Below are 27875 nucleotides of genomic sequence, written 5' to 3'. Positions count from 1 at the left end.
ACTATGTACGTACCTTGTATAAACGCAACGGTAGGCCACTTTTATGTTCTAAAAGTCCCCTACTAAAATTCTCCGCCTACAACAATAAATAATCAAGTAAATACTTGAACTAAAAAAAATACAGCAACTTTAAAACGCCCAAACCTTTTAAACGTCTTTAAAAATCTTTTTATAATTTAAACTCTCGTTATTTTTAATCCCTATATACAACTATTCTAGTGATTAAAAATCATTAAAAACCTTAAAATACTAACTTTCTGAATTTCCAGCATCTATAAAATTTTCTAAACTTTCTGAAAATATTTTAAATGCATATAAAATCGTATTCCAATCAAAATTCATATTATACTTTAAATATATGATTTCTAGTGATTTAAAACCCTAAAAATCACATCTTTCATGATTAAAACTAAAAATAATAAATCTGAAATTTTTTTCTTTTATACATATGAAACCAAACAATTTCTTCATAATAAATAATAATCAAATCTAATCATGTAAATAGTAATAAAATAACAATAAAATTAGGACTTTAATGGAATCTTAAAGGAGAAGTAAAGAAAAACAACCAAAATAAGAGGAAGAAGGCAGCGCCGGCGGCTGTGACAGCAGCAAGGAGGTGGCGGCAGCAGGTTTTGGCTTCAAGAAATTATTCGTGACGTTTCTTGTTCAACAAGAAACGTTACTTAGCGAAGAAGAAACGATCTTTGAGAGGAAATATGAAACTCACGCTCAAGAGAGAGAGAGAGAAAATGTCGATGAGAGAGAGAATCAGAAATACGTGCAAGGGAGGAGAGAGAAAATAAATGTAGGGCAAAATAATTGGGTTTTTAATATTTAAATAGGCTAATCCTTTTGGGCTTAGGAAAAGAATTTCAATAATTAAAACTTTGATGACTAACAAGATGGGCTTATTAGGACTTTAGTCATCAAATTATCCTTTCCCTTTTTATTACTTTTGGGCTTTCGATTCCATTAAGTTTTCTTTTAAAATGCTTTTAATAATTAAACTTTATTTAAAACATGCTTAATTAAAATATTACAATTTTGTTAAGCATGCAAAATATTTTTAGTTGACTTTTAAAATAGTCAACCCTTTTTAAAAGTCAAACCATTTCCAAACTCATTTGGATTTAAATATAACTACATAAATAACTTAATATATTTATGAAAATCCTTTAAAAATGTGGGGGATTACACTTGGTGAGTTGTGATTGTGACTTGATAACTTTGTTATGTGATTATGTCTCATTGTCTATTTGTCTCCCGTCAAAAAGAAGAAAGGATTTTTCGCCAAATGCAGCCTTTTATAATAGCGAGTTTGTTAATTGCAGCACTTTCATTTCAAACTCTCCAATTGCAGCCTATTAAATTGAATCTACATTTAAGTTGCAGCCCAATTTGGATTTGGGGCCAATGATGACGTCATGGTTAACCATGGTTAACCCTCCAACGGGAAATTTTTCCCAGCCTCTTGAAAAACCCTCGATTTTTTTGAAAAACCCTCGATTTTTCCTTCTCTCTCCTCTGACCTTCAGTTGCTCTCTCCTCTTTCTCCTCTTTGTCTCTCCTCTCTCTCCAGGACCACCATTTTCTCTCTCTTCTCTCCTCTCTTCTCTCTCCTCTCTCCTCTCTCCTTTCATTCCCATTTCATTCTCAGACGTGTTACATTACTAATCCATGTTTCATTCCCATTTCATTCATTACATTACTGATCCACTTACTACAACCTTTGATAAAACCTTACATATTGCTAATACACTTAGATAATGAGCATTGCGGAAGCTCTTACAAATCATAACACTAACAATTCCCCCCATTACATCTCAAGTTAAGATGAAGTACCAAAACAACAATATGCCAAAGTGCACATATTACCCAAACCTCACATTTCAGTCCTGAACTGACCCTTGTCCTCTTCATCTTCAACATAATTTTTTCTATGTCCTTCTTCCTTCCAAGTACAACTGATTCCATCAGCTTCCTCTTCAGCACCTCAACTTCATTGCTTAGTTGTCTCTTGTCTTCCATTAGTCCTAATATTACATATCTCTGCCAATCTGTTGGGTCTTCCTTATCAACCCACTTAAAGTACTTGCATCCCTTGTGTGGTGTCAGCATCAAAGTTTGGGCATGCATAAAACCTTCCCCCGGATTGTCCTTAGTCCAAGCTCTCGTTTTTGAATTGTACAGCCCACAATTACACCTCTTACCCTTCTTAAACATAATTCCTGCCACATAGGTATCAAATCATGATTACAATTGCACTTATTTAGGTTTTGAAATCAAAAGCCCTAATTTTTGAGATCAACAAACCCTAATTGTTTCACCCAAAAAAAATTTTCGCCAAATGCAGCCTTTTATAATAGCGAGTTTGTTAATTGCAGCACTTTCATTTCAAACTCTCCAATTGCAACCTTTTAAATTGAATCTACATTTAAGTTGCAGCCTAAATAAACTCGCTATTATAAAAGGCTGCATTTGGCGAAAAATTCCAAAAATTTTTGAAATAAAAATTCCTAAAAATCCCCAACCCAAAAAAATTGGGGAAAAACCAAGAATTTAGTTGTACTAACCTTGTCTTATGATGCGCAACACTCCAAATCAAATGAAAATGCACTGAATTGAAGGAGAGGAGAGAGAAAAACAATCTCAGATGTCTTAATGGTTGAGAGAAAACAGAGAGAAAAAACGAGGGAAATAAACTAAAGCAACTGAAGTTCAGAGGATAGAGTGAGAAAAATCGAGGGTTTTTCAAGAGGTTGGGAAAATTTTCCCGTTGGAGGGTTAACCATGGTTAACCATAACGTCATTATTGGCCCCAAATCCAAATTGGGCTGCAACTTAGATGTAGATTCAATTTAAAAGGCTGCAATTGGAGAGTTTGAAATGAAAGTGGTGCAATTAAGAAACTCGCTATTATAAAAGGCTGCATTTGGCGAAAAATCCAAGAAGAAACCATAAAAAATCATAATATGTCACGCTTCTTCCTTAATCTGCTTTGACACAGACACAATTAACCCTGTAAAAACAAATCTGAAAATCCCCCAACTTTAATAATTTCCAATTTCCACCCAAAACTATAAAAATTGAAGCAAACTCAAACATCAACAACACCTATCATCAATTCATTCAAATTCAACAATGAAGACTAAAACCTAATTTCTCCTCTTCTCCTTCACCAATTCACCATTTTACCTGTAATTTCAAAGCTTTTTCAACAATGGCGCCTTCGTTTTTATCACCGACAGAAAGGTACGCCGCAGGAACGTTGTTCGGTTTAGCACTTCATCAGGCACATATACACCAATCTCGACCTCTCGGATTACATCATCAACATCAAAACGACGACGTCGAGTTCGATGATCATCATCGTATTAGCAATGGAAGTAGCAGTAGCAGTGATTCCGTCTCCGAAGACCCTCACCTTTGGGTTCATCCTCATTCTTCTCTCCTCCGTCCAATTCTCAAGTTAAGATTGCTTGCATTATCTATTGATATTAATATATGTTTTCGCTTTCGAGTTCGAATTCGAGTTTTTCGCTTGATTTTATTATTATAGAATGGTTAACTTTTTGTATGAAAATTATCAAGGTTTTTGCAGATAGAATCTACGGCGTGGTCTGGGATTGAAGAAACTTCTGGCGCTTCTGGAGCTACTCGTCATGTTGGAGCTGTAAACTTTCTCTCTCTCTCTCTTACTTTTTTTTCGGATTAGGCTCCATTTGGTTGGGTGTAAAACATTTTCAGTGTAAAATGTTTTTCATGGAAAACAATTTGCAATGGAGAACACAATTCCAAAATCAGTTTTCGTTGTTTGGTTCCATGTAAGAAAAATGATGAAAAGAAAGGGAAATGAAAAAGAAAGTAAGGAGATAGGGAGAGGAGTTTAAAGGAGAGATAAGAAAAAGGAAGGAAAATAGTTTTCCCTTTATTTTGAAGGGAAAATGGTTTTCCATCAAAGAGCAATTTTACTCCTAGGGAAAATGGTTTTACACTTCTTTGCAAACCAAACAATGTAAAATTGAAAATAGAGGAAAACAGTTATTCCGGAAAACGTTTTACGCCTTACCAAATGGAGCCGTAGTATTGTGTTGCTTTTTTGGATATGTTTTAGTGTATTTACTCTCTCCGTCCTTGAATAAAATTCGAATAGTGTAGTGTGGAACATTGAAGTAAAAATCTTCTGGTTGAATTGTTTAACTTGTAAGCATGAAAAAATATGTGTATTAGAACACAAAAGTGAATCGAACATGAGCATTTATGTCACTAAATGAGATTGTACATAAGAGGACAACTGAATTTAGTTCTTTATCTTAGAAAGAGAAAGAAGAATACGGAGCAATCTTTGATTTTGTGAATCGACGTTTCTGAGTGAATGTTCTACAATGACTTTTGGTTCTTATTTAAAAAGCTATTACGAGTTTACGATAGAATAGAGAAGCTGACTGATCACACAAGAAAAGCTAGAATCATGTACAAGATAATCCAATTAGAAGGTGCTAAAGAAGATTGTTATGTTGTGGAGAGGGTTAGATGTTGGTAAATACATCAGACAACTAAGATTTTGTGGGGGAAGGAAAATAGTTGAATAATAAGACCTTCCAATTTGTCCCTTGTGATTATTGTGAAGTGACAAATAATGTTCATATGCTTGTTCTCTCACGAAAAAGACGGGTTGTGGATATGTGAAGGGCTGATTGGGATTGTCAACACCTAATTCTTGCGATGATCTGACAAATCAAGTGGCCTCAAGCCACAACCCTACTTAGAGACTTTACATTTCCATTTGGATCTCCATGAACTTGGAGAACTTCCATGGAAGAACATAGCCTATTAGAGATCTTCTTGTATTCTGCTATCTCAGTTACAGATCTTCTTCTTTTGATTTATAGTGTTTTTAGTCTCTCATATTTTGCTGATTCAATAGATACACTACGTAACCAAGCATAACCACTATATAATTATGTCTTAGATCCAATTGTGGCATCAAAGTGCTAGAGGTTTATCGTTCTTCCTTGATAGCAAGGACCTTGTCATTTTTTTTTTATATTGGAAAAACCCTTATTTGGTAGCTCCGCAGTTTGCTGCAATCCACACGCTAGAGGATGTTCTTTCTCTAAATTTGCTTATGGGAGCTGTTGTTATTTTTTCTTATTGAATTTTAGACTTAGTCTTTGTTGATTATTTAAAACTTCATCATAATCATAATATAGGGCCCAATACTTATAGCTAACATAGGACCCCTGAAAATTAAAAGACGTCCCTATAAAGTCTCTAGAGACCTGTTCAATTCAATATGTGATTTGAATTTTTAACAATCACTTGTGGACGCTTTCTCATGGGTTTTTATGGTTACATTATCCTTCATTATTATGCTCTAGTTTCAAGCATTATTTTGTTTTTCCTTGTTTGTAATTTCATTTTGTTTTATTGGGGGGGGGGGGGGGGGTTGGGTTACTCTTTGACATTAACCATCTAATCTCTAGATTGATGCAAACTGTGTTTCCCCTCTGTCCATAATGACAAATATTCAAATGACATCGTTTAAGGATTAAGTATTTGAAAATATCGTATTTTTTAGGAGTGAAATTGTGTGATGGAAGTCATGGAACTATGGAAGTTGTCCTACCAATACTCAAAAAGAGATTGGTACTGATGATTTGTGATTTTTTAGGGTTGGGTTACTCTTTGACATTAACCATCTAATCTCTAGATTGATGCAAACTGTGTTTCCCCTCTGTCCATAATGACAAATATTCAAATGACATCGTTTAAGGATTAAGTATTTGAAAATTCTGTATTTTTTAGGAGTGAAATTGTGTGATGGAAGTCATGGAACTATGGAAGTTGTCCTACCAATACTCAAAAAGAGATTGGTACTGATGATTTGTGATTTTTTATGGTTATACGACCTCTATGCTGATTCATTGTATGATCTATGTGCTCTCACCAAAAAGCAATTAGTGTTAAATGGATGTTTCAGGCTTAGTTATCTGGTGCATTCTTTTCAAGATTGTATATTCATTTAATGTTCTTACTACTCGTGACTTCTGGCAGTTTCTGAGATTGCTTTCAGAAGAGAGAGAGGAAAGTTCTTCGGAAAAGAAGGATCAGGAGCTTGCTTTGGCCAAAGGTGTTGATTGTATGAAAGCTAGCATGGACTCTTCTACTGATTTTGCAACTAAAAGGGATAAGCAGCGTGAGTATGCGCAGGAACGCCGAGAAAAATGTACTGTCCCTGAGATGCCAGAGACACCATCAACTCCTGCCGAGAGAGAAGTGATTGAGTCTATCCAGGAAAGAACTGCTGCAGTTGTTCCTGACGAAAATTGCACTCACGGATCAGAATATAAATTCAATGAGGAGCCTGTCGAAGAAGAGAGAACACTTAGCTATGAGAGAAAAATTACAGTTCTCTATGAGCTTCTTTCAGCAAGCCTTGCGACTTTGTCAGAAGATGGCAAAAAATCCAATCAAAGAAAGGGCTATGATGCTCGACATCGTGTTGCGTTACATTTACTTGCAACATGGCTTGATATCGAGTGGGGGAAAGTGGTAGGTGTATTCTAGTTACATTAGATCAATTCTCTTTCAGATGTATCAAAGTGTCCAAGATCTTTCTAGTGTGATTCATGTTGATAATTCTATGAGATTTGGTTTGAATGTGACTGTAGTATGTAGGATAGAAAAATGTCCTTTTTTGCAAGAATTTTACTCCTTTAATTTTCTATTAACAAACAACTATATTCATTACCTGCACTGCAAGGGATGTACACGCTAGTGCTATGTGATTCTAGCTCCAAGTTCATAGAGTTCACTAGTTTCTTTGTTATCGTGATGATAATCTTCCTTTCTCACTGTTAAATTTACACTGCTATATTGCTACATGGATAAGCGATGAAATTATATAAGATTAGGTCTTGCTTTCTAACTCACATTTCTCTATTTTTGAATTTGCTTGGAGCTTTTTCATGGCTTACTTCTAACCAAAATGTTCATCCTTTTCTATATACAGGAGGCAATGGAGACCATGATCGCCTGCTCCGTTATGGCTTTAGCGAAGGAGTTAGAATCAAAAAGAGAAGAAACTGATTCAGAAAAAAGTTCATGGGCTAAATGGAGACGTGGGGGTATCATTGGAGCTGCTGCTGTAACTGGGGGAGCATTGATGGCCATTACAGGAGGTATGCATTCATGTTTCATGATATATGTCTGAATCAATTCGTACAAAATCTCTATAATGTGGATGTTTTTTCTGTTGAAATGAATCTGTTGAATATTCTTCAACAGGGCTAGCTGCCCCTGCAATTGCTGCGGGATTTAGTGCTTTGGTCCCTACACTGGGCACTATTATTCCTGTGATTGGAGCAGGTGGTTTTGCAGCTGCCGCTAGCGTTGCTGGTTCTGTTGCAGGCTCTGTTGCAATTGCTGCCTCATTTGGAGGTAAAGTTCTTAGTTATTTTAGATTTCTGATACATTTTCTTTCATGCCCTGTTTTCTTTCTTGACTTTGTGGAGATGATACTGTGTCTCATGCAATTTCTGATATCAAAATAGATGATTTTGAAATGGAAAGTTGATTTTCCTGATGCTACTTTCTTCATACTGCAATCTATTTAGCTGCTGGAGCTGGTCTCACTGGTACTAAGGTGGCCCGAAGGATTGGAAATATTGACGAATTTGAGTTCAAAGCTGTAGGAGAGAACCATGGACAAGGAGTGAGTATCTTGGTTTTGTTTGCTTTTTATTTTGGAATACTCCCTTTGGACTTTATTAGTTTACCCCTTTCTTTGGGGCATATTTGTCGAGACATTAATTTGAACCTTAATATCTCTAATTTTCGATTACCAAAAGTTACAAAAAGTTGATATTTGGATACTACACATTGAGACGAATCCAACAAGGTCTCACATGACTATATTTTTCTTTAAATACAAATTACAAGAGATAGTCAAAGTTATGTATGTGAATAGTGTCAAAAGTCAAAACGGGTGAACTAATAAAGACCGGAGGGAGTAATTGTCAATAATAAGTCAACTTTTGTCGCGTCCGCTAAAAAAACTCATCTTTTGATTATTTCCTGAATAAGTCGACCTTTAGTAGTTAGTACTATCATTTTTGAAGAAGTTAAATTACAAATAATCTGACTTTTTTCTTTCTTTTTTGTAATTTTTAATTTCTTTTTGTTTTCTCTCTCATCCCTTTGAAGAGTTACACATATCATAATTAAGCGGTGCAATAAGTTAACAACAGGCAAGGACTTGTTAAAAAACAGATTGGTATTAAAAGTTGACTTATTCAAGGACAATCAAAAGGTTGACTTATTTTTAATGTATGGCTTAAAGGTTGACTTATGCTTGACAATTTTTCCAAAATTTTTAATTTTCATTATGTTGGAATTTGTCTTCTTGAATCTGTGTATACTTCGATTCTGTTGCACTAAAAGGGGAAACAGATATGGAGCGGACACGGTAACGTGCATAATTGCATATATAATAATATTCTAACATGAAGAAGCTTCCTTGAGGTTTCTAAAATGCGGAAATGTTTCATTTCCGAAATGGACACTCGATTTCCATGAAGTTTGTGTGCAACATAGCTTCCAGTTCCTTTGAGTTTGTTTCTTTTTGACATGATTGTTTCTTATCCAGTAAAGTTTCTTATTTCCAGCGACTAGCAGTTGGGATCTTGGTTTCAGGATTTGTTTTCGATGAAGGAGACTATATAATGCCTTGGGAAGGACTAGCTAATAACCTGGAGAGGTATTGTGCATCAGGTGTATGTGGCCTGATCAATCCTTTGATTTCCAAATATTATTGTTATGCAAAAGTAACAATAAGACATGCTTGTTCAATTTTACGTGATGATTGTGACTGCATCCGTTATGTTCACATAACTTGATAGATCAAACTACACGACAGCTGAGTGATAATCTATAGCACAATGAAATTGATTTTTCAAAATCGAGTCTACCAATTACTTGCCTTAAGCTTGATTTAGGGAGTTGTTTTTATCTGTTCATAGCCTGTAACTATGGATATATTAAAATGTTTTCTGTTCCCCATGAGCATTTTGTGTATCGCTTGTTCATTTATGCCATCAACTACATTCTTTATTTCATCTCATTTGACTTAATCATGTGCTCAGCCTACTTTAAAATCACTCACCTCTTTAAATTGTCAATATTTGGGAATGCAATATAAGTTCCAGTCATATTTCTAGGTTTGTCTTCTTTTATTTTCTGTTTTTTTGTTATCCTTTTTACGTTTTCCTTCTTTTCTTCAGATACTTCTCTTCAATAATGAAAATTCCAGACAAATTTTCTATCACTCCTTTTCTGTCAACCTCAAAGGACTGAACTTTATTTTTCTTTCCTCAGTGCAAATGACATCTAAGGATCCACACTTTAACTGTATCTGAAAGCTTTATGTACGCTGCTACAATACCAGATTCTTTTGAGACCATTTAGACCTGAACCTAATATCACTCGACTACTCCTCTTGCCAGTGGCTGTAAATTAGGCTGTGATTCTTGCTTTCCTGTGACTTTCTTCAATGTCAGTTGATGTAGGAATTATTTTAAACGTATTTGCATTACTTCGTTCAAGTGTTCTCACTATAAGACTGACTATATAGGTATGTGCTGGTATGGGAGTCGAAGCATCTAATTGCTGTCAGTACAGCGATACAAGATTGGCTCACTTCAAGTAATTTTTCTATTGTACTTCAGAGGCGTTGCTAATGTGCTGCTAGTTTAACAAGGACATTGTTATGGATGTATAACATGCTGGTGTTAATTTTCTTAGGCATAGCTTTGGGGTTGATGAAGCAAGGGGCTATGATGACAGTACTTAGCACACTTCTTACAGCATTAGCTTGGCCAGCTACGTTGCTTGCACTTACCGATTTTATAGACAGCAAGTGGACAATCGCTGTGGACAGGTATTCTTTCGATTGTAAATTTTGAAGGTGTATTCATGTCACAACTCACAAAGAAGGATGACCTGTTTCCATGAAGTGCTACTGGCCCACTACAGATAATGTGTCTTGTATAGAAGTATATATGTTGTGGGTGTTGGGTTACCTAAATTTTCAATTTATTGTGGCAGAGCCTCTATTCTAATGACTACAGCAACTGCCTCTTGTTTCTTGTAGTTTGGTATAGAATATTCAGCTTATGGGGGGTAAAACTTATTGATGAACTAACTCTTCCTTATCTTTTGTGGGATGGGAGTTGCCAGTTGCCCTACTGGTTTGGCCATTTCTAACAGTTTTGGTTTTTTTACCTGATTGTTTTCTTTTCTTTGCATTAGACTTTATGTGTTGGATTTGAGATTATCAAAAGTGAATTAAATACTCTACTCAATGCTTTTACCCTTTTTTTCAAGCACTATGACTAACCTATATTTGGTTAAGTGATATGAATTGATTTCTTTCTAGCAATCATATTGATGAAGGATTGTCGTCACTCTCTCTATAGTTAATATTACACGATCTAATTAGCTGATTTCTTGTAGCCTTTTCTATCAGGATAAGATTGGATACTAACCTCTATCTTTTGTTTGGCATTTCAGATCTGACAAAGCTGGAAAGCTGCTTGCTGAAGTTCTGTTGAAAGGATTGCAAGGGAACAGGTATATCATATATCAAGCCTGAGGCTAGCCTTTCGGTAACAAATATATCATACCTAATGATAACCTTTTCTTTGTTGGTTGATAGTTTTCGCGCCAATTGCTCTCTGCATTATTTATTTGATTGTTAAATCTTTTTCAGGCCTGTCACTCTTGTAGGTTACTCTTTAGGAGCTAGGGTAATTTTCAGGTGCCTAGAGTTTCTGTCGAAAACTGAACAAGGTGAGTCCCCTGCTCCCCCCCCCCCCCCCCAAAAAAAAACAAAAAAAAAACCCAACCCCACCCCAGAAGTAAAAAAAAACAAAATGCAAGATCATTTTGACAAAAATCAAGTTACAAGCGGGTTTTTCTGTCTGAACATTCTGAAAATGCACTCTTTTTTTGTCAGCTAATCTTGTTGAAAGAGTTGTTCTTCTTGGGGCACCCATTTCAATCAAAGATGAGAACTGGGAAGCTGTTCGAAAGGTAATCTGGGAATTTCTTGTCACTTTGCATTGCGCATTGCTTGTGCAATGTGCACAGCTTCTGTGCACGTGTAATATGGCTTTTGAGTACCTCCATATTGGCGATTTGCCTTTTTTCCTACCATGGCAATCTCTTTGATTTTTATCACGTTGTTAAGCAGGTTGTTGCTGGGAGATTCATCAATGTTTATTCACGAAATGACTGGATACTTGGTATCGCCTTCCGTGCAAGGTATGCATGCAGTGCAATGCTTTACCTCTTCTAGCAGTAATACTAAGAAAGATGCATATCACACCTGTCAAATGATTTAATATGATGATATTCTTGACTTGAGGCATTGAATTGGTACTTTTTGGACACTCCCAAAAGTTCAATTTTTTTTGGAGGTTGCTGCTAGCCCTGCTACACAGCATATCTCTTCTACTTTGAATCTCTGCTTGCTGCAAAATTTGCTTGTGGTTATCTGCTACTTTGGTGGAGTACTTGTGAATTTTGGTCCGTCGTATTCGGCGACATTGCCCTTCGCAATTTTTGCTGGTGTGTGTTGCTTTCGTGACAGGACTTCCCAGCCTGTCTGAGAATATCGGCATGGTGCCCATTGCCATTATATGCCCGGGTGTAGCGTCTGTACTCTGTACACCCCCAAGACTAGTTTCTGTACATTTCCTCGTGTGGGACCTCCAAATGAGCAGAAAACAAGGGTGGAAGTACTCCAGTCGCATGGTACACCTGGGTATAAAATGGACATGATGGCAAACATAATGTACACGTGGAGGCTGGACTTCTGCAATTTCTGTTCAAGTATCGCTTTCATGATAAGACAACACTGTTGATGCTGGTCTTGAGTCTTTTCTCTTTTTTTTCTTCCTGTGGAACAGCCTTCTTTCGAAAGGTTTAGCTGGAATCCAGGCGGTTGAAGTTCCGGGAATCGAGAATGTAGGTTCTCTTTTCTTCTTTTTCTCCCACTCAAGGGGAGTTGATGTTGCTACCTGATATCTGACATTAAAAATCCTTATACTTCAGGTGGATGCAACTGATATAATTGAAGGCCACTCATCTTATCTCTGGGCCACCCAGGAGATTATGGATCGGCTTGAGCTGGATACGTATTTTCCAGTTTTTAGAAGCTCGCCTGCCGGAGAGTAGAGCACTTTGCTTTTCAAGCTTGATTGTCTCCTTGTTGCCTGTCAGTCAATTTTTGCATTGGAGATTTCAATGAACATCATCAAGCTGTTTTCTGCTAAAATCTGATGACAAAAGTTGGCTTCGTGTATTGCTGTATAGTCTCATAGATGTAAGTAAGAATGGCGTTGTAATAAAATATCAAACTCTTCCCCCACCCATGCACCCACCCACAAAACAAAAGAAAATAAAAGAAAGAGAAAAGATATAAAGGTTATTGAATAAGAGATATGTTTGGTCCGATTCGTTTGGCAACCAAATAGCCGCATTAATCATATATACTAGCCCCACCCAAAGGTCTACTACAAAGTCAGACTAATTTCGTTAGGTTTACATTGGTAGGAAATAGGAATGGTATTTTGTGTAATCGTTAAAAACTCAAGATATTCGGTGAATTTACAAAAAATATGAAACTATTTGGTAGATAAGCTGAAAACTCGAGATATTTCGTGAAAATTGTTTATTTTAAAAATGGTTAATAGATTCATTGTCATACGGTTTGAAACATAGAATATGAATCAAGACGATGTAGTAAAAAACAATTATTACACAAACATTTATTTGGCTACCTTTTCCTTTACAAATTTTGAACAACTCTATATGTATTGATTTGGGTTTTTCAACGTTTTATCCTTATGTTTCTTTATTTTTTATGTTACCCCCAACCTTTTTAAATTTTCTTACAATGACCTTAAACATACTTTTTTTAATGCAAAATACCTCCACCAATAACAATGTGGCATTAATTTCGTTAATATTTTGTAAGTTAATGGAACTAATTTATCTTATAGATAATCCTTGCAAGAGTTAAATTATGTACAAGTTAAATTACTTCCACTAAATTACAAAATATAAATTAAATAGGCAGGGATTGTGCATTAAAGAATGTAAATTTAAAATTACTTTGTGAACATATGAGCCACGAAGGCGGTACAAAGTACAAAGAAGGGGAAGGGGGATTCAAACCTGTGACCTATCGTTCACAGCACCTCAATCTTAACCACTAGGCCAAGACATACTTGGTTACAATAGATATTACTGTTAGTAATACTTCTAATTTAATATGTATCATTTGTCTATAAGTTTTTGATAAAATTACTAATGTATCATAGTGTCATTTATACCTATTTGACAAAGATTAGCTAACTTGACCGTTTACTGTTTATGTCTCGAAAAAAATAATTTCACTTTTTGACTTTCACACATGTTAAAGCATAATTTTGACAATAAAAATCCTAAATGAAGTATTAGTAAAAATCATAAAGTTTGAGACAAAAATATTGAAAAAGGGACCTTCACAAATTTGATTGAAGGTATAACCAATTTCCTCCAAAACCTTCACAATCTAAACAAAATTCAATTGTAATTTCTTTTAAAATACAAGTCTTAGTTGTATCATAATCAGTTTCCTTCAAAACCTTCACAGTCCGTAAGCAATTAGATTGTAATTTCCTTCAAAGTACAAGTCTTAGTTGTATCGAAGAAAATTGAAGGGAATTTAGCATGGAAATGGAGAAAGGAGATAGGAAATAAACTAGGTGATATCATTGTGAGGAAATTGAGCTCAATTTCGGATGATAGAGGAAGAGGGGAATTGATAGAGGGAGAAAGAGGTTATGAGAAATAAGGTATTTTGGAGATTTTAGAGGTTATGTTTAGTAAAGTGCATGGGGCTGCTTTTAGTAAGAATGTTCCAAAGAAAAAAGGTAAAAACTAGGAGGAAAAATATAAGATGACAAAGGAAACTCATTGGTAAGGAAGTCAGCATACTAATTAGTTAATGAAAACAAAATAAACTAATTTACAAGAAAATGAAGATAGTCGCAATTACAATAATGTTTGCACAAAAAAGAAATTATAATAATTGTGCCCTACTAACGATGGATATCATAGAACCACCTCAATTTTGGGTGGTACCATGGAGAAACCGCTCACAATTTTTTGTAGAACCATACTGTAATTCGAAATTTGCAGAGGTTTCTTCACCCCCACCAAATTTCAGACGGTTATCATCATAGACCCATATAGGCATTTTGATCATGGTTCAATCATAAATCTATTGCGATTATGTGCTATTGGTGGCGAAATTGCTTGTGGTGATGTTAAAGGTCCATATTTTACCCTTTTTATTTTCATAGCAATAGTCATTTTCGCTTAAAAACATGATATCTTAAGCTTAGGTGGCCTTAGTGATGGTTGCTCGGTTATAAGCATGTGGTGGTGGCGGGTGCTGGTGTTGGTAATGGTTGAGGATGGATAATATAAGAGGAGGCTTGAGGGAGAAACTGAGGTGAGATGCGAAACAGTACAATAAGAATAGTACAAACATTTTTGTATAGTAATGGTGGAGGGTTTTGAGTAATATATGGATGTTGCTTAACTTCAAACTAATAAAAACTAAGAAGTTATACTCCCTTTGTGCATAATTGATTCATTGTTGTGGGCACAAGTATGTAGGAAAGGAAACCAAACAAAACTTGAACTACTGGTAAATGTTTGATTTCATGACTTTAAGACATGAGATCAAACCCCAATACAATCTCTTTGTCGATGATGTTTACGTTACTATCCTCCTCACTCTGAAGGAGTATGACTTGCAAGGTTATACTTGTAACTTGTGAGAGGTGCCACTTTTGTAGAGTCATCCATCTTACCAACCAAAAGAATATAAATAAGAAAGGAGAAAAGGTGTGGCGGGTTCATACCATAACTTTAAATGAAAGCAATATATATTTGAAAGTCATGAATTAGAAGATGACAAGTAAAAAATAAATATTGGTACTTGTTGGGTTATAATTACCAAATAAAGAATGTATCAAGTAAACGAGACAATCATTTAGGGTCTGTTCGGCACAAGCTTTTGAAGTGACTTTTAATGTTTTGACTTAGTTAAAATACTAATTAAGAAAAATTGTAGTGCTTGGTTAGGTACCGATATAAGTAGCTTTTAGTGATATAAGTAGTATTTCAGTAGTGTTTGTCAAACCTAAAATTTGTAGCTTTTGTGGTAACATTTAGGGGTTGTTTGGTTCACGAAGTGGTATAGGTTAGGAATAAGGAATGAAATCGTAGTGGTATAGGGTTGGAACTTGATACTTGATTCCATGTGTTTGGATATGTCTTGAAATGAAATTTTTCCTTTTTATTTTATACTCGAAGGTTTGGTATAAGTCATACCCACCTCCCTCTTGGGTTCCTAAACCCCATACCTTATGAGTTTGAGGTATGGGTTTAGAAATTCAAAATTTTGCAAACAAACACTAGGTATGGGTTTTAGTCATTCTAAATCCATATCTCATACCTTAATTTTTGAACCAAACACCTCCTTAATGGTTTGTAAATTATATATTAAAGTTTCATTTGAATTTTTAACTAGTTATTTACAAACAATTACTTTGAGAACTTATTTTACCGAACATCAAATATTTTTTTATACTCCACTAACGCTGCACACCAAGCTAATAAATGTGGGACTAATGGAGTAATTGACAAAATTTTCTTTTTAGCTTCTTTAAAAAAAATAGCCAATTCTGGTGCAATAAAAGCCACTAACAAATAAAGAAAAAGATCAACCGTCTAACCTCGACTACAATTTACAAACACTTTCTCTGAATATTCATCATATTAGCTTTCCATCTGAAAACTCGGCGAAGAATCACACGAAATTCAGCATTTCCATCATCAAATTACCTTCCCGAACTTGAGGAACAGACAAATTGTGAGAGAAAAGGATTACGAACGAGTTAAATTTGTATCGTCGACTTCAAACTCGGATCTTCCAGAAATTTGAGGTTTGTTTTGAAGTTTTTTAATATAAGCTTTAGAATTGTATTTTTGGATCTTAAACAAGTTTGAGAGAAAATTCATGGTTTTTTTTTCAATTCAGATTTTGGGTTAAGTTTAACTCACTGACCCTAACTCCCTTGGATACGGCACTGGATATGAGTAAGTTTTTGTTTTGCTGCTTTTGGATATTTAGCTCGAAATTGTGTTAGTTTCGTGTGTGATTATGTGATATGAGCTTAGTTCATCACTTAATTATGGTAAAATGTGCGTTTGAGATTGGAAAAGTGTTGCTGTATTACACTTAAGATTACTGTGCAATTAGCGGGATTACTGGATGAATGTAATGTATTGATTTACCAGGTGGTTAGGTTTTGGAGTTTGTTCGCGTTGATGGGGAGGGAGTGGAGTGATTATAATGGAGGATTAATATAAATGTTTTGCTTTGAGCTTCAGTTTTTGCATTTCTGAATGGTCTTAGACAATATATCTTCCACCTTGAAACAGTGAGTTCTATGGAAGTTAGTTCAGTCAATTTCTCAAAAGTTTTAGTAAGTTCATTATAAGTTTGGTAACGCCATGAGGGTTACTCAAGCTATTTTCACCACTGCAATAAGTACTTGTAGGTTCAAAGTAATTCCAATAAGCTCCAGTAAGTTCGCAGAAGCTCAAGTTGATACTAGGTGACCTTTAGTTCATGCTTGTGTTTTGTTGTTGGGATTCTTAAACAACTTCGGTTCATGCTTAGGCTGAAAGTTCTGTAACTTAGGACGACATAATTCATACTTCCTTCCAAAGAATAGGTTTGATTTATTTGTCATTTGCGATTGTCAATTGTTTTTACCCCTTTGTTTTGGTTGTTTGTAGTTGTTTCTTAGAATTGCGGTGCATATTAATCTTATTTATTTATGTATCCACTTTATATATTCTTTTGATATTCTTTGTACAGGTATGATGAGTAGAGTACTTACTATTACTTGTCACATATGACAAACTAGATAAAAAAAGTGTTGCTGAATCCCCTTTTCACCTTTTACCATTACACTGGAAGCTATATAGTTCCCACCAAATATCAATGCTAGAAGCTCTTACTCTCTTAGCCAAGAATCAAACAAGACTTCATAAGGCAAGTCCTTTTTGTAGACCGGTTAGTTTTGTCTAGAATGTTAGAGATGACATCAATATAAGAAGATGCATAACACAAGATTAGTCGATTATTTTCGTCCCCCTCATCCCCAATTGCTCACAGGAAACTCAATACCAAATTTATTTAGTACTCATCTTAGGGTGACCATTACACATGATTGAAGTTATTGGATCTCGTTGAACCTAACTGAAACTTTTGGACCTGATTAAAACTTATTAGACCTTGACCTGATGGAAACGTAGGAGACCTTATTTGACCTGATTGGAACTTGTTAGATCTTATTTGTGTGAAATTTTGATGTAATAACATAATTACTACAAATTAAATATTAAAATTAGTTATGATATAATAATTATCAATCTCTTATTAACATTTTACTAATTACAATTGATAAGAACATACTACTTATAATTGAAATTATTACCTATAAATTATTATTAATATTATTAACATTTGTTTTTTGAGGGGTTTAATATTATTAACATAACAATAGCATAAAATAGTACATATATAATTATAACATTAATGTAACAATAATGGTACTAGTATTTATAAAATGCTACCTACATAAAAACTGACTTTCCGGAAGAGTCACTAACAAGATTAGGGTTTGTGGTGAGTGTATAAAGTTGGTCATAGAAAAGACTATTACGTCTTAGTTGCGATATCTTCGAGGTGTTTAAGGTGCATCATTTACTTACAATTACTATATACTACCTCCGTTTTCTTTTAATTGTTACACTTCTTTCTGGGGGAGAACCAAGGAAATACAAGGAGGGAGCTCAAAAAGAGAATGTTTAGTTTTGGAAAATGTAAAAGAAGCAATATAATTATATAGGAGAGAGAAAAGTTGTTGACTAATAAGGTGGGACTTGGGAGGTGGAGTATAGGAGGTAGAATAATAGAAAATGTTGATGTTGATGGTTACCTTATAAGAAAAGAGAAGTGTAACAATTAAAAAAAAAAACGGACTAAAGAAGAAAGTGTAACAATTAAAAGTTAACAGGGGGAGTATAATAATACCCTCCAAAGGGGAGAGTACCCTGTGGAGATATCTTATGAATCGTTGTCGAATAACAATAAAAATAAATAGATTAAACATTTAAAAACTAACTTATAAATCAATAACTTTTTGAACCTTATTGTAATTTAGATTTGACTGGACCTGATTAGGCCGTATCTAAACTTATTGGAACCTGAGTGGATTGTATTTGAAGTTATTGGACCTGAGTGGAGTGAACTTGCTGGACCTGAAACATATATTTTTAAGGTGAAGAGAACACATCCAAACAGATATTAAGCTGGCAAACAATGCACCAGTTAGTCTTTGACTAGGTTAAGGAATGAAAGAAGGAAACAGAAAGGCCGTGCAAAATATGCTATTTATCCTTAGTCTTTGTCTAATTTGTGATATAAGAAAATAGTGCATGATTATCACAATATATATCTCTGTTTCAAATCAAGTAGCTGCATGCCAAAGGTGACTCAAATTTGTTGACATGTATGCAGTTTTATCTGCCTTGGAAAGTCGCTTAGAACAACACTTGCTAAAGTCATATTATGAAGTAAAAAGAAATAGTGTATATAAAATTAAAGCATGAACAAAAGGCAGATACGTTCAAGGCCTATACTGAAATTGAAACAATCGAAATCAAGAGTCTAATATATATCATGGAAAGCATTAAGAGAACCTAGAAGAAAACCTATAAATCTAAGAGACTTAGAAAAGATAATACATAAAATCAAGAAAATACACTACAAGCGGAGACATAAATTAGATTTATGGAAATAACTAAAACTATCTAGTCAAACAACATAAGCAAATTTCCTATACTGTTTTCGCATGATCTTTCCTTTCACTATTTTACCTATTTATCTTTAGTGAGTCTGTTGGCTTTATAGGTGGTTTTTTCTTCTTTCCTGGGATGCCATGACACTGCTGATTTCATTTTAACGGTATTCCAGGCTTTTATTGTGTCCACAATACACGTTTTTGTCTCTGATACCAAATCTTTCATTTACTTTGTATTGTTATTTAGTAATTAATGTTATAAACCTCGTGTCAAAACAGGAGTTATCCATTTCCCAGAACTACTAAATTCTAGAAGAGAGACTCAGGATGTGATGAATTGATAATAATGTTGTACGTTTGTCATGTGTCATGACATGGTCCAAGACTAAGGGTGAGTACCAATTTTTGAGACCTTATTTCTTGACTCCCTGTCTATTTCTTAAATTGTATATTGCAGTTAGTTTCCATTCATTTGTATTTTTGCTCCAACTTGTGTTAAAACATGTGCTGTGATAAGTGATAATCCTTTAGTGCTTAATTAATGAATCGGTGCTGGATTTGCACTGTTGCAGTGATCTATGTATGTTGAAATTTTAAATATTTTGCTAATAATAACTTTATGCATTTTGATTGATTTGATGCAGTGTTATGATTAACATTATGATCAAGAATGGCTGATTTCTAGGTGGGAGTTGCCATTCAAAATCTTGTTTATTCGTGAGTTTTGAGAAATAATATTTGGTTGGAATTGTATGGTTTTCTTTTGTACTGATAACAGGGGAAAATGTATGTAACAACTAACAAGCAGTATCAGATTTTATAGTATCTTGCTGAACATTTTACCATGTTCTAGCAGGAGAGAGGTTCAATGTTTTTTGTATCTATAATAGTAGTCTTCGTCTTCTGAATGTTGATATTCTTCTTCTTTCTTTTAATTGAAAATATGAACTGACATGTCTTTATCCTACCTTTAAGGAGTAAACGAAGCTGCCGTGAGTGCTGTTGGTAGAGAAGAGATCTTTAATAAACATGACTTCCCTCCAACTTTTGCAATTAACAGAGCATGGCCGCAATATTCTTGTTTCGAGAAGGTATGGAGACGTATTGATATTCTTTTGTTGATGTGTGGTACTACCAGCCTGATGCTCCAGCTTAATCTAAGTAGCTTCTTTTAGCTGCCAGGTTATCAGGTAGCTCATTGTTGTGAGAGATTATGGAGGGGGACAAAGGATTTTCTTAGCTTTTTTAGGAACTCTTAAGAAGTTATGATAGGTTGAAAGGCTCATCTTGTCCAAGAGATATTTTATGAAAATGCATAAGTGCATTGAAGGCATACCATTTATATAGTTATATTTTGAGAAGCCTCACTGGTAACTAAACATCTACTGCTGCGGTTTGGATTTTTGGAGTTCAACGTGCTTCTGGAATATATTGTTTGTTGATTCTTTATATCTACATGACATCCAAGTCTCTTTAAGTTAAACATCTTGCCTGGCCAATGTAAAAATAGTTCACTTTTCAATTTTCATGTTCAACTTTATACTTCAGTACGTGACTTTAACTGTATTCTCCTGCAGGAAGTCTTTACTGCTGGCTTCTGGCATCTTGGTGGCAGGTGGCACAGCTGCGTATATGCAATCAAGATTGAGAAATAATCGGTCTGGTGCCTTTGGTCAATGCAATGGGCCCGGGGGTCTGGCAGAGGGTTCTGAAAACGACATCTCGAAGAATTCTGTATCTAAGGGAAAGAAAAAAAATAAAAATGCATTGAGATCTCTGCAGGTCTTAGCAGCTATTCTTTTGTCACAGATGGGTCGAAGGGGTGCTCGTGACCTCTTAGCATTGGTGTCTGTAGTGGTAAGCTTCTTCATTGATTGCTTAGAATCTGATATACTATTAAAGCTCATGTTTATGAACCAAGTAACCAACACAAGCACGACTATGATAAATTAAGCTCCGTTTGTGGTGGTGATACCCACTGGAAGTTGCGTATGTGGAGTGGTTATTTTGTTTGAAATCTATGGTTTTTGATGGATATTCGCTTGTGTTCACATAAATTACCTAATTTATTCTGCTGTTATCGTATTTTTCTAATCTACTTTGTTTTAATATGTTGAGGATTAATGGGGATATTCGCTTTTGTAGTAATTTCGGGGTTGTTAGAAATTAGACTATAGGCCAACAAGTAACTAGAAATCGCAAGGAGAAGATAGTATTTGTATGACTAAATTAGATCTAGATATAATTGTATCCTACCATAATTAGAAGCAACTCAAATGTTGCCTTATTATTCAGCTTATATTTTATAGGTGCATTTGGAGCATATACTACTATTATGGGCCAGGAGAGAGAGAGAAATAGGAGATAGATCCACTTTAGAACACATGACGATTTACGTGGAATATATGGAAAAGCAGAAGTACCACAACAATGCACTTGGAATTTAACCGATTTGTGTAATGGTGATTATAAGGCTTCCTATATTTTTTGATTTAATTTAATCACCAAGGCACCTAAATATCTCTTGATCATACAAAAGTCTGTGATCGGGTCCTCGTGTTTATCTGAAATACTCACATCTTGGCTCATATGAAATGTGTGTTTTTTTTTTTTTTTTTTTTTTTTCCATTTTATTAGAACTAACTTGGATTTAGTGGATTTTTTTATTCTAATGGTAACCCTCATTGGATTTTTTTTTGAATTTATTGGAACTTATTGAACTTTTGGGAACTTATTTTCCTGAGTGAATTTCTCTTTTTATTTTCCAGAGAGGTAGGTTTTGTTCTCCTGTTGCAAATAATTCTACCCTGTATATATAAGCGTAAAACCCTAGACCACAATTGGAAACTAGCTATGGTATAAGGAAATCTAGACAAAGTGAGGCTTCACCCTTCTTCTGGACATAGGGCCACATAACTCTGCATTCAACCTCCACATAGTTGTATGTAGTCAGTCTAGCCTAGGTCAGCATATGATAGTAACGACAATCCAAACCCACACATGGCTGTGTGCTAGGTGGTGATCCCATGATGCTACTTTATATACCTAACTAACCATGGTATCGAGCACAACCCTGAAATGCGTACATGCCTAACATCTTCTTGATTCAACAATATTAACTTTGAATCGTTGGATGAGTTTATGATTTGCTGTAGTCAACTCTAAGTTGTAACTGCTTTGGTCATGCAAATAGTGATTCGAAAATTATCATTCAGCAAAAGATGTATCTCACTGCATAAATAAATGGATACCCGGATTCTGTTTTTTTTTTGATGCGATCTCAGAGGTTACAGTGGAAGTATGATCAGGTTTATATAGTATTGGAATTTCATTAAAATTCTCTTTCTGGTGTTGGTACGTCATGTAAAAATTAATCTTAATCTATTCTTCTAGCCGTTGCATTATCTGTCAACTGTTTATTTTTCATTTGCAGGTGTTGCGGACTGCTGTAAGCAATAGACTGGCCAAAGTGCAAGGGTTTTTGTTTCGAGCAGCTTTTCTACGCCGTGTACCATCGTTTTTGAGATTAATAATTGAAAATGTTCTTCTCTGTTTCTTTCTATCAACATTGCATTCTACATCAAAGTACATAACAGGGACCTTAAGTTTGCGGTTCAGGAAAATACTGACAAAGCTTATCCATTCACATTATTTTGAGGTATATATCCTGCATATCCCGTTTTTAACTGCTATTTTTGTAATTTTGTATTATTTTGATGTTTTCAGTTTATTGCACATTTCATCTTTATTTCAATTTATCTGTGGTATGATGAATCTTGCTTTTGGGTTTTAGAAGCGACTACTTTTCAAGTTTAGTTAATGTTTCAAATAGTGTTCTCTATCTTGCTATCTACATAGAGAGGGATGTTTAAGCTCTACAGTCGACACGCGGTCCTGGGGATTTGCAGCTGCTTCTTGTTTTGAGAATGTTTGTTAGTCATACTATCATATTTTCTTTATTCCTGATGTGTAGCTTCATTTGACTGTGGCCCTTTAAAGAATTATAGAAGTTAAATTTTTGACATAAAGTACTAAATTCTGTGGGGCTGTTGATTCATTTAAAAGAAAAGAAAAGGAATGAAGAAAGGGAAATAGGGAAAGGAATTAAGAAGGGGAGGCTTTTAAACAATGTTTGGCTCTTGTGGGGGAAAAATGATTTCTCTCGTAGTTGTTTGGTTCTGTTTGGTTCACATAAGGGATGTTTGAGGGTAATTAAGATTGGGAATTATGGACCTTAATTACCTCTGTGAGTGTTTCGTTCCTACTTTTTTGTTCACTCCATTTCTCTAGTTCTCTGATCTCTCTAGGTTTTAGCCCAAACAATTTCTTCATGATTTCCCTCAGTTCCCTGCACTTGCACTTCCCATCTTAAGATTTTCACCTCAATCTCAAAGCAATCACCATACTTTAACCCTGCCATTAGAACCACTGTTAATTCACCCCTTGCCACAGGTGCAACCGGCCCAACACCAGCCAGACTTCATCTCACACCAGTAGAACCACTACAATTCGTCTCCCACCACCTGTGTCACCAACTCAACTCCCGTGAGACTTTATCCCCACCACTGGAACCACTTGCACACCCATCTTCTACCACCAGTGCCACCAACACAAAACCTGCCAAACTTTACTTCCCCTACCGTCACCACTCGTTAGTCGTCATAGATCTGAGGAAAAGAGATAGGAAGAGAGATATGAGAGAGGCATACTTTATGCAAGATCCGTGGCTTGTTCGAATTCAACCAAGAAAGCTCTAAGTCTAGAGCTTTCAGGGTCACTTTTGACCACTGAAGATCCTCTGTTCTTTTGGCCGTTGTAGCTATGGTGGCGGGCAAAACTTGATATCGAAGTGAAGATATGGAGGGGGTGAATCAATGCCTTTGGTGATGGACTGATGGTAGTGAAGAAATACGGCGGCCATAGTGGTGATGGCAGTGAAGATATATGGTAATGGTGATGGGAATGAAGATATGTAGTGGTGGTAATGGATATTGACAGTGGTGGTGGCAAGTGGAATGGAGAAGGATCGTGGTAGTGAGGAGTTTTTGGAGAGAGGATCAGTCTACATTGGGGGTGATTGCATTTTTTGTAAAGTGAACCAAACATTATGTAAGGTAATAATATTACATTCCTTCAACCAACAAAACAAATTAATAAAATTTCTTGCAAAATTTGTCAGAAACAACCTTTTAAATACAAGTTTTTGCGAGAAACAACCTTTTAAAAAAAATCTAGCAAAATAAGACCTTAAAAATATTTTTTTCGCGAGGAACAACTTTTACCCATTTTTTGGGCATTGACCAAATATTTTGCGGCTTCGATTCACTAAAACCAAACATGGCAAGGCACGTAATCCAAATTTCTTATGTTTCAACGCCATTACCCTTCATATACTGAATGTCGGAAAATATTTGGTCAATGTCGAAAAATGGAGAAAAACATAGTTGAATCGTAAGAGATGCAATTCACGTGCCCTCCACATTTTGGTTTTAACGAGTCAACATTGAAAAATGCTTGATCAATGCCGGAAAATGGGTCGAGGTTATTTCTCGCAAATTATTTTCTTTTTAAGGGCTTATTTTGCCAGATTTTTTCTTGCAAAAACTTGTATTTAAAAGGTTGTTTTTGACAATTTTTCCAAATTTCTTTTTAAATTTCTGTCCCCTCTTCATTTATTGATTCCTTTCTCTTTCCTTTAAATGTGGCTTCTAAGTGAAAGGGCAAGGAATAGAGAAGGGGACATAGGGGTAAAGGATTTAAGGAAGAGGATATAAAATCTTTTTTTGCACTTGACTGGGTGGATAGCTGACTGAACGAGAACTTTGATCCTCCCAGGCAGCAGGTGGCCGATGGTTACAACATTCTTATCTATTTTGCCTATATATCTATGTGGTTCGCGTGTGCGAAAAGTGATCTCCCTTTGATTGTTGTCTGGCTCTGGCTTATATAAAACGAACTCTAAATCCTCTCCCCCTAATATTCAGCAAGTTCTCTGCTCCCAAACCCTTTCCTTAAAAACAGTTCTTCCTCATCTCCTCTTTCAACATCCACCACCGTCCCCACCATAAACCAATGTTAACCATTATCGCCTACAGTAACAAACTCTACAACACTTGTTGAACATCATATTGAAAGAATGCCGCCACCGCCTCCTTTTTTTTCACAAACATTTTAGTTATTGATGGTCCTATTTGACCAACCAACCGCAAGTTCAGATTTTGGAGATTTTAGAGGTGGAATTCAATCACTCACTCCTTGAATTCGTGGGGGAAATAATTTGGTAGTTCAAAATGCACACACACTCTCTCTCTCTCTCCAACTTGGACTATGGTGATGGTGGTGGATCTTCTTGTCTACTGTGCTGGTTTCAGGGGAGGGGGTGTAGTCGGGCGAGGGTTGGGGATCGTTGATGGGTAAGGTGAGAGATTGTGGTTTGCTACCTTGAACCAATAATATTGGCTATTATTTATGTTTTTCAGACTTGTGGTTTCTTTGGTGTTTGTGACGAGTGTTTGTGTAAGCGGTGGTAATTAAGGCGTTAGTTAGGGAATCGTGGTCATTTTGGAGTTGGTTGTTTGGGAAGTATATTGGTGGTTTCAGTTATAGTGTTGACTAGTGAGATGACAGTGTCTGTGGTTATGGTGGTGTTAGGGTGCCTTTTGTGGTGGTGAAATAATGGTGGTGCAAAGTGACTTGGGTATTGGGATGATGGTGGTGACTGGTGAGAGATGTTGGTTGAATGCAATATTGATCATTGGGGAAATGATATCCCGGGGGAGAGGGGAATTGAGATTAAAAGTTTGGGTGATCTAATTCGACACAAGTGGACAAAGAGAACTAAAAGAAAGTGATTCAAATACCTAAAAAGGGAATTGAGGAACAATTCCCTTTCGTGTTCGTGATAATCCCTTATCAACTATCAGGCAGTCCTTAAATTGGACTTATGTGACCAATGTACTGGTGAAACTTGTGTCATTTTTCCTTGTTGATATTATTTGTTGATTGAGGCATTGTAAACGTTCTTCAGTTGCTTGTCTTGTGCTGATGACAAGCCAACATAACAGGAGAGCTAGAGTCAAAAGCAATGCGTAACTCAAGCAATTAGTTCATGCATTCACAAAATCGTTAGGGCAGTGATGCTCAAGTGAATTGCTTGGCTCCAACTATACAAGTTCCTCAAGAAAGAGTAGATCAAATGATTGGTATGATAAACCTCCCCGTCAAAAATCTACCAGTTCCATGCATATATATACTCTCCATAGTGGGTTATGTACAGTTCTTCATGTAATCTGTAATTATAATATTTAGATTATGATGATGAACAATAGACGAAGAACCGGTGCATGACATGGCTGTAAAACTAGCCTATATTAAGCAAAAAGTTATTTGTGGTTGGGCTTTATTGGTGAATCACGAATGAGTTCAATACATCACCTGTATCTTATTGGTACACATGTAAACCCAAGGCACCGTTAATTTTTAGAATGTTTGCTTGGCATATGAAAAAGAAGTAGTTTGCTGAAAACTGTAGCTGGCTTCTCTGTTGCTTCCTCTCATTTTCTATGTTATGCACACATATTTTGGTCTATAGGTTTCCTTATACTTTCAATGTGAAGAGCCATTGGGCTATTTTATTCATGTGCATCTAATAAGATTTAAGTTGTATTTGCAGGCTCGAGCCAGCACGCACATTTTATCGATGTGCTCTGTGTTGGACTGTTTACTTAAGGCTTATGCTACTATAAAGGGTTCACCATTGCTCTATTATTGATCTTTTATTTTTCTTCTTCAACCCTGAAAACATTCTTTATTGTAATACTTCCTCCGTTTTTTTAATTGCAACGTTTCCCTTATTTGGAAGTTCCATATTAATTGCAACATTTTCTTATGTGGTAATATCTTTTCTCTCTCTCTCTCCTATGACATGGGTTCTACTTTTTATCTATCTCTATCGCTATCTCTCTCCTCTTCACATGGGTTTCTTAACAAATGTGTCAAGTGAGTATGTTGCAATTATCATAGAATGGAGGAAGTATATAGTTGTATGGTGTTTATATTAAAGGCCAACTTTTTTTCTACAGAGTATGGCATACTACAAAATATCCCATGTTGATGGCCGGGTAACTAATCCAGAACAAAGGATCGCTAGTGATGTTCCAAAATTCTGCTCCGAATTAAGTGACCTTGTGCAAGAGGATCTTACTGCAGTAACAGATGGACTGCTTTATACATGGCGCCTTTGTTCTTATGCCAGTCCAAAATATATCTTCTGGATATTGGTATCTCAAATTTTGTCCAGTATTTATATTAGTTTGAACTTTGTGTTCTGTGTATACAGAACCCTGAAGTACTCTGGAGACACTAATGTGATGTCCATTTTTTATGTTTCAGGGCTATGTACTGGGAGCAGGGACCATGATTAGAACTTTTTCTCCTGCATTTGGAAAACTAATGTCTAAAGAACAGCAACTGGAGGGGGAATATAGACAGCTTCACTCTCGATTGAGGACCCATTCGGAAAGCATAGCATTTTATGGAGGAGAAGCTAGAGAAGAGTTTTATATTCAGCAGAAGTTCAAGACACTGGTAAAGCATCTGGGTGTCGTCCATCATGATCATTGGTGGTTTGGAATGATCCAGGACTTTTTGTTGAAGTATCTTGGAGCCACTGTAGCTGTTGTTCTCATAATAGAACCCTTTTTTTCTGGCGATTTAAGGCCCGATACTTCAACTTTAGGACGTGCTGAGATGTTAAGCAATCTTAGATATCATACCAGCGTTATTATTTCACTTTTCCAGTCTCTGGGTACATTGTCAATCAGTTCAAGACGACTCAATCGTCTCAGGTATCTGTGAACTTGATATTTCTTGAGA

General features: G+C 35.6%; 2 protein-coding genes across 7 annotated transcripts in view; both read left to right on the top strand.

Annotated features, from left to right (window-relative positions):
• The first annotated feature begins 2955 nt into the window (after positions 1 to 2955).
• LOC104895118 (uncharacterized) lies at positions 2956 to 12504 on the top strand. 2 transcript variants are annotated; one of them, XM_010681539.4, is made up of 15 exons: positions 2956 to 3471; positions 3595 to 3676; positions 6061 to 6558; positions 7019 to 7187; positions 7294 to 7446; positions 7623 to 7720; positions 8673 to 8764; positions 9638 to 9708; positions 9808 to 9943; positions 10576 to 10635; positions 10775 to 10854; positions 11021 to 11097; positions 11258 to 11328; positions 11976 to 12033; positions 12121 to 12504. In XM_010681539.4, the coding sequence occupies exons 1-15, from the start codon at positions 3224 to 3226 to the stop codon at positions 12241 to 12243; spliced, it is 2016 nt and encodes a 671-aa protein (XP_010679841.1). In that variant the 5' UTR covers positions 2956 to 3223; the 3' UTR covers positions 12244 to 12504. The 2 variants fall into 2 exon arrangements, with proteins under 2 accessions (XP_010679841.1, XP_048493749.1); XM_048637792.2 differs by having other exon boundaries at positions 3332 to 3471; positions 3605 to 3676.
• A 3283-nt stretch (positions 12505 to 15787) lies between these two features.
• Positions 15788 to 27875, top strand: part of LOC104895117 (ABC transporter D family member 1) — a 35376-nt gene continuing 23288 nt past the window's right edge. For 2 of the 5 annotated variants that reach the window (XM_010681537.3, XM_010681534.3), the window contains exons 1-8: positions 15788 to 16070; positions 16166 to 16224; positions 19281 to 19392; positions 19977 to 20092; positions 20579 to 20858; positions 22435 to 22659; positions 27083 to 27280; positions 27393 to 27847. In XM_010681537.3, coding sequence (XP_010679839.2) covers positions 20031 to 20092; positions 20579 to 20858; positions 22435 to 22659; positions 27083 to 27280; positions 27393 to 27847 — 1220 coding nt within the window. In that variant the 5' untranslated portion in view covers positions 15788 to 16070; positions 16166 to 16224; positions 19281 to 19392; positions 19977 to 20030. The other 3 variants (XM_010681536.3, XM_010681538.3, XM_048637776.2) reach the window with 3 other exon arrangements.

Source organism: Beta vulgaris, chromosome 6 (genome assembly GCF_026745355.1).
Source record: "Beta vulgaris subsp. vulgaris cultivar EL10 chromosome 6, EL10.2, whole genome shotgun sequence".
In the NCBI taxonomy this organism is placed as follows: Eukaryota; Viridiplantae; Streptophyta; class Magnoliopsida; order Caryophyllales; family Amaranthaceae; genus Beta; species Beta vulgaris.
The sequence above is the reverse complement of the archived record's forward strand: the minus strand, read 5'-3'. Positions and strand labels throughout refer to the sequence as shown.

Excerpts from the sequence above, each read along its gene's own strand:
- LOC104895118 (XM_010681539.4), top strand. The coding sequence starts at position 3,224 with ATGGCGCCTTCGTTTTTATCACCGACAGAAAGGTACGCCGCAGGAACG. Across the intron at positions 7,721-8,672 it reads GAGAGAACCATGGACAAGGA|CGACTAGCAGTTGGGATCTT; the intron begins GTGAGTATCTTG and ends TCTTATTTCCAG. Across the intron at positions 9,944-10,575 it reads TGGACAATCGCTGTGGACAG|ATCTGACAAAGCTGGAAAGC; the intron begins GTATTCTTTCGA and ends TTGGCATTTCAG.